This window comes from Ziziphus jujuba, chromosome 2, assembly GCF_031755915.1.
Source record: "Ziziphus jujuba cultivar Dongzao chromosome 2, ASM3175591v1".
In the NCBI taxonomy this organism is placed as follows: domain Eukaryota; kingdom Viridiplantae; phylum Streptophyta; class Magnoliopsida; order Rosales; family Rhamnaceae; genus Ziziphus; species Ziziphus jujuba.
Window position 1 is genome coordinate 5,832,276 of NC_083380.1, and position 7,371 is coordinate 5,839,646.

At 33.9% G+C, this 7,371-nt stretch overlaps 1 protein-coding gene across 1 annotated transcript; it reads left to right on the forward strand.

The window, feature by feature from the left end:
* Window positions 1–4,608: 4,608 nt before the first annotated feature.
* Window positions 4,609–6,804, forward strand: LOC107429163 (uncharacterized). The gene is made up of 3 exons (XM_060814894.1): window positions 4,609–5,043; window positions 5,125–5,192; window positions 6,555–6,804. Exons 1-3 carry the CDS (start codon window positions 4,609–4,611, stop codon window positions 6,802–6,804), a joined length of 753 nt encoding a protein of 250 aa, XP_060670877.1.
* The last annotated feature ends 567 nt before the right edge of the window (window positions 6,805–7,371 follow it).

Here is a 7,371-nt window from a genome sequence, read left to right on the forward strand (position 1 = left end):
AACAGGCTTTATATCGTTCCACAGTTCCATCAGAGCGACGTTTGATGCGAAATATCCATTTACATCCTACCATATTTTGGCCAACAGATGGAGGGATGAGGTCCCAGGTTCTATTAGCAAGTAAGGCGTTGTATTCGGCATTCATTTCTTCACGCCACTCTGGAGAATTGAGAGCTTGATTTACTGTCTGAGGTTTAGTGGAGGAAAGGGTGAGCTTGGCTGGATAAAAATCAGAGAGCTTTTTTGGTTTGAATATATTATTGAGAGTGTAGGTCCGCATGGCATGGGTACGACGTGGATAAGAAAGGATGGGTGATATAGAAGAATGAGGATTACGTGTAGGTGAAAAACTTACCCGTGGGTCCTTGTCGTGTGAACCATGTGAATGGGTCAGTGAGCTGACATTTGGTGAGGATGATCGTGGGGAGTGGAGATGAACTCGAGAGAGAGATGGAGTTTGTGTAGATGAGGAGGAAGAGTATGGTTAACGTGACTTGACTTGGATAGATAAGAGTGGGTAGAGTCCAAGTTGTATATGGAGTTATCAACAGCATCAGTAGATGACGAGGAAAGAGATGAAGTTATGGTTGTAAAAGGAAAAATGTTTTCTATAAAGGCAACATGCCATGAGGAATAAAAAGTGTGGGATATGGGCTCATAACATAGAAAGCCACTTTGAGACCGTAAAGGTCCAAGATTAACACATGGTTTAGATTGAGACTCCAGTTTGTGGGTTGTGTATGGCTTGAGCCATGGATAACATAGACACCCAAAGATTTTGAGGGATTTATAATTAGGAATTATTTTAAACAAAATTTCATATGGAGATTTATTTTCCAGTGTAGGTGTAATCAGTCGATTTATGAGATATGTGGCTGTAAAGAAGGCATACGTCCAAAATTGAGGTGGAAGACTAGCATGGGAAAGTAAAGAAAGACCTGTCTCACGAACCTGCCTGTGACGTCTCTCAGCAAAGCCATTATGCTGACGCGTTATGGGGTGGCGAAAAAATTAGAAATGCCATGGTTTTGGAAGAATGATTTTAAGGTAGTAAATTCACCACCATTATCCGAATAAAAAGAAATAATGGGAAGCTGAAAATATTTTTCAACAATATTTTTAAAATTAACAAATGTTGAAAAAGCATCAGATTTATTTTTAAGAGGATAAAACCAGATATATTTAGAATAGTGGTCCACAAAAATAACATAATAATTGATCCATCTAGAGATATAATTGAGGTAGGCCTCCAAACATCAGAGTAGATAAGCTAAATAGGTTAAGTTGTAGAGAAAGAAGAATTACCAAAAGGTAATTTGTGAGATTTATTACAATGACATGGATTACAATTGAAATTTAAATTGGATCAAATTGGAAGAGAAAAATGTGAGACAAGTTGATGGAGAACTCTATTGGAGGGATGACCAAGTCTGTGATGCCAATCATTTAAACTGGTTCTGACACTGGAATAGACAACAGGAGAAACAGATTGAGACTCCGGCCATTCATACGTTCCACCATTAAGGGGGCCTTTGAGAAGTACCACACTCATCTGTATATCCTTGACAAGAAAACAATGAGGTAAAAATTCAATGGAAGCATTATTTGTTTGGCAGAATTTTGAAACAGATAGGAGGTTTCTTTTCATGGCAGGAACACATAATACATTGTTTAAACGAAAAAAATTAGAGGAGGTAGTTAGAGTGGTAATACCAGTATGAGTGATGGGTATTTTACTACCATTTCCTATAGCAATCTTGTCAGGCCCATCATATGTTGTATGAAGAGAGAGATTTCGAATATCAAAGGTTACATGGTGGGAGGCGCCAGAGTCAATGAGCCAAGAAGAGTCGCTGGGTTCTGATAGGGCAGGTCCAAGAATGGAGTTGGTATGATAGGCTTAAGGCTGTGGGTTCTTAGGAAAAGATGCTTGATGTTGTCACTACAGAAAAAATGGGAATTAGCAACTATGCTGTCAGTGACGAAAAAGTAATGGTCACTGAATGAATAAAACAACGACCGATATTTAGTCGCAGAAACGATAGTAAGAGAAACGTGTAGAATTTTGGTTGACCTGTTATGGTGACCAGAAATTTGGTCACAAATATAAATTTTCACTGACCAAAAACTATTTGGTAGTTAAAAAGGCAGGGCGGGAAGCTTTCCCATCTTTTTTTTTTGCAGGAACATGAAGTTTCAATGACCAACCACTATTGATCACTAATAATATAAGTTAAATTTTTTTTTAAGGAAAAATAGCAAATAATGTTAGCATAAGGCATTCCACGACCAAATTATTTTGGGTGGTCAAATGTTATATTTGTGATGAAAATATTGGTCACTAAATAGAATTTAAAATAATAAAATATATAAAAAAAGTTTATAATAGATTTAGTTTAATGTCGTCAGTGACCAACTATGTTTGGTGAGTAAATGCAAGGGCGGGAAACCATTCACATGCTTTTCCATTTTGGCGGGGAAGTGAGAACCTTGACTAAATGTAAGAAAAAGAAACATGAAATTCGTAATTTAATGGTTTGAGCTACCATGTCAGTGGCTATTAAATAGATACAAACGGTGTTAATAATAATATTAATAAAATAATCCACAATGAAGCTGCATTTTGTAATGAAATATTTACTTAAAAAAAAATAGATTTTATAATTATTTTAGATTTTATTACATATATAGTCCCTAACCTATATGAAGCTGCAGTTGCTCCCTTCTAGTTTGTACTTACTTGACAATTTTTTCAATATTTTTGGATGAAATTCATTATGCACTAATGATAGTAGGCAATAGAGTTTAGGGTAAAATGATAAGAAAAAAAATTTTAAATCAAAGTATGAATCATGGTATACTCAACCACCTTGTTTAAATAGATGTTTCTTAATAATTGTATACTTGATTAAATTTGTGTGAAGTAGTTATATTAACCACTGTCCACACATATAATTTTAGTTAACAATTGATAATTTATATATAACTAATAACATTATTATATGAATATTTTATATTGAAGCATTTATCATACAAAATATCAAAATTGACATTTCTAAAAAAAAAAAAAATTAAATGTTTACAACCAAATTGCAAATATATCCTTTTTAGGTGAAAAGCTAAAACCAGTGGATGGTTTGATAACGCTCCATATAGACCCATAGATCAATTTATTTATTTTTTGTATTTTTGGTTACAATCCCCATAGAACCATTTTTGGATGGATGATCCCCATAAAACCCTTTAGATGATAAAATTGCACGGCCCTATTTCCTTTCTAAAACTCTCTCCAAGAGTTGTGCTGCCCCCTTTGGATTGCCTCACCTCTCTAGCCTTTCGTTGCTTCTGACTGCTTGGATTGGCATCTCTCTCAAGCTCCATCTCTGGTGTGTTTCCTCTCCCATTTTCTCTCTGTGCTTTTTCTTTTCTCTGTTTCTTCATTTTTCCCTAAGTTGCTCATTCCATGAAATGTAGGTGAAAGATGGGTTAGTTCTTTGTTACGTATGAAAAAGAGTCAACCGGATTTAATGAGCTGATAAAGAAAGGATTGAAGGATTTATTAGGGATGTGAGAGGAAGCAAATATGTTCTTGGTAAGAGACATCTATAACTTCTTCTTTTTTTCCCTCTATATTTGTTGTGGTGTTTTGTGAGAGATAGGTACATTGAGTGAGAGGAGTCTCTGGCCCTATATGTTATTGGTTTTTGGCAATGTGGTTGATATTTTCAAACAATAAAGTTCTAGAAATGTTTCCCACATGTTGATACATAATTGCATTTTTATCTTTTTTCCTATGTTCTTAACATAATGTAATGAGTTTTCATGGATTGGAATTTTCTTAAACTGCTCTGTTGCTTTTGAAAAAAACACAAGCATCGTAATTTGATTGCTTGAGATTTTTTTCTTTTGAGAGATCCTGAATCAAAATGTAAAAAAAGAAAAAGAAAAGAAAAAAGAAAGAAAAAAAAAAGGGTAACCGAAAATGGGTAAAAAACTTGAGGTAAAGAAGTAAATATGGTTTTCCAACCTATAAACAAATAAGACAGTTTCTAGATTTTTACTATATTTTGGTTTTTTTGGATTGGGACTTTTAAGAACTTATAAATTGTTTAATGTTGAATAATGGACTCTATAACTTGTCTAATAATAAACACCCATAACATAGCAAAATGTAATTGAATATCAATATATAATATTATTGCATATTGGGAATTGAATGGAGAAATCAAATTAGAATAACTTATGTTGAATATATATAACTAATTGTCTAATTATTATTTATGATCACCTTGTGTAGGCATGGTGCATAATTTGTGGAGATTGGAATACTGATGGCATTCTCCATCTATATAGATGTATATACATATATAAATATGTGGGTTTGAGAAATAGAATAAGAAGGGACTATAACATTTCCACAGGATCAGTGGTGATTGCTTCATTTATGCATATATACATGTATGTATATATATATATGCATAACAAAAGGATTGAATGATTAAGATTATTGACAATATCAATCCCTTAGATATAGTATTGATATTATTTTTTATGCTTGCAGGATGGTAATATAGGGGAAACAAATATTGCCAAAATATTCCTTTAAATATGCCACCTAAGAGATCAAGATATGTACCAGGAAAAGAGATTTTGGTTCCTAGGATGTCTCCTAGGACTACCCCAGCACAAAGAGAGACTTTGGTCTCTAGGAAGTCTCCTAGGACAACCCCAGCAGAAAGAGAGACTTTGATCCCTAGGAGGACACCATCACAAAGAGAGAATTTGGTTCCTAGGAGGTCTCCTAGGACGACAGCATCATCTAGAAGGACTACATCGCCTATGGAGACACCATCCCCTAGAGGTCGACAACCTATGCAAACACCAGATCGTTCCACAACACCAACGCCTAGTGAGACATCAATACCTAGTGGTCCAGAGTATGCGGAAACACCAATTCCAAACATTACATCGTCTAGAGGTCATTCTCCTATAGATCCTGTAGATGAGAGTACTGAAGATACACCTGTATCCACTGGTATGTTGGTAATCTATCATATATGTCATTAATATACCATATCAGTATTATAATAACTAACAAGGTTTTATTTTCCTTTTGTGTTTAAGGATCAGTTTGACATTGATCTGAATGATCCTCAATGGATAGATATTATTGAGAGGCATTGTCATGATAGGTACAAAAACAATAGGAGTTATTGCAACAATCATTTCAAGCTGTGTAAGATGCGAGGCAAAGATCCATTGCAATTTAGATCAAAAAGACTACGATGTCAAGAAGATTGGGAGTGGTTGTGTGCTCATTTTGAGAGTCCAGAATTTTTGGCGAGTTAGAACTATTTAAACTGTTTCAAACTTTTTTTAAATTCATGTGTATATCTTATCATATTCTAAACCATTTATTTTATATATACAGAAACGTTCTAAAGCATGGCAATGTAATAGGGTTAAAAGGCTATATAATCATCATGCTGGATCAAGATCGTTTATTGCAACAAGGGCATCACTGGTTTGACATTCTTCAACAATTACTTTAGTTATATTTGAGAATGGATTATTTTTTCTTTATTATTTTTCCATATTATGGTAAATAGTCGGTTCATAAAGTGCTTGGTAAGTGAAATTTCCAATTGCATTAATATCTTTGATATCTTAGTGTTTACTTAGCAATTTTAAGGATAAACCTCTTGCTCATGCATCTTATGTCTATTGAAATTTGGTTGTCATTAGATGCTAATGGATTTTTACTAGTTTTGGTCCTTTGACAGTTTAAAATATATGTCATGTATCTATAGCAGAATTGGGTTTGAGCTTAGAATTCCATGGCTTTAATGACTATTTAGTTTCATTGCCATGATAAAAAGGCAAAATTGTCAACAGTATCAGCTAAAAAGGACATTTACTATTACTACCTTTGTTATTCCGACAAACCTTTTATGCTTCAACTTTGTTGATATTGGATTTCTACTGCCTTGTAGCTATAGTTCTATGTGATTCTGTTGATTTCTTGTTACCTTTGTTTGTGAGCTATTTCTAAGCTATGAATCTTGGTGATTCATTGGGATGTTGAATTGAAGTTGGAGATTATGATTATAATGTTATATAAGTGTCTATATATACATATATATATATATATATATATATATATATACAGAAGGTTTAGTCCCAAATGTGAAGGTGACTTTCCCTTTGTTTAAGCATGCAAGTAAAATTATCTTTCTTTTTATTTTTTAGTCATTTCCAAATGAACCAATTGGTGAGATTGAGTTTTTCAAGAGAACACACTGGACACCAAAAAAAGGATGGAATAATGTTATAGCTGAATCAAGATATGTAAGTTTTATTTATCACTCCTTAACTGGTTTGACATACTTGTAATATCTTATAATGACATTTTTATACCTTTCATGTTGTTAGAATGAGATGGTTCGGGTACAAGAAGCACAAACGCAGCAGACATAAGATGATGCTTCTCCTAATGATACTGGTGCACCGGTTTTTTTGACAGAAGCTGACATTCGTGCATAAGTCCTACGTAGAAATGCTAGATTCATTTCTGGTGTTGGACCAGCTCCAAAAAAGAGCTACAGCAAGCTGCTTAACCAACCTACCCCTCAGTTGGCTACAGAGTTTGAAGATTACAAGGTTAAGGTAAAAAGACTTGCACAAGTTGTGGATCAACAGGCAGAACTCATTGCCAGACTTTCTGCATTCTTGGATGTGAGTCAGCATCCTTCAAGCCACAACCAGTCGCCGCCACCACCACCACCTACTGCAACAATGACTTGATGTTATGGTTTCTGCTTGTGATATGCATAGCATTAAAATTCACCTATACATAGTTTTTTGATAGTATACATAGTTAGAATGCAAAATATTTGCATTCACAGGTGAATTTTTGGCACTATGCATGGTTATAGACATTTGCAATCACAAGTCTTTTTGCAAAGCATGTACAGGCACAAGTGCTCAGCTTACAGTCTTTTTGATACACTACTTTATGTTTGTAGTGTAAGTATATAAATGTATGCAATGACAATTATGTGTAGGCAAGGACACTACTTTATAATCCTATAATTATGACATGGATTTTCACTGAATTCGATACTATGCCCTCTCCATGGTAGAACAACATTTAACTGCAATGTTTTAAAGGTTTAGGAGGTTAAACGAACTTGAGGACAAACATGCAAACTTAAATAATTAAATTAAGGATAAAAAATGCAAAATGAAAAATAGTTTGTGGGATTCCATCTCTCCCCTACATGATTTTAATTTTGTTTTTTTTTTTTTTAATAACAAGAATAAACATAATGAGACAAAAAAAAAAAGCTTGTTTATATTAATGTTGCTTAA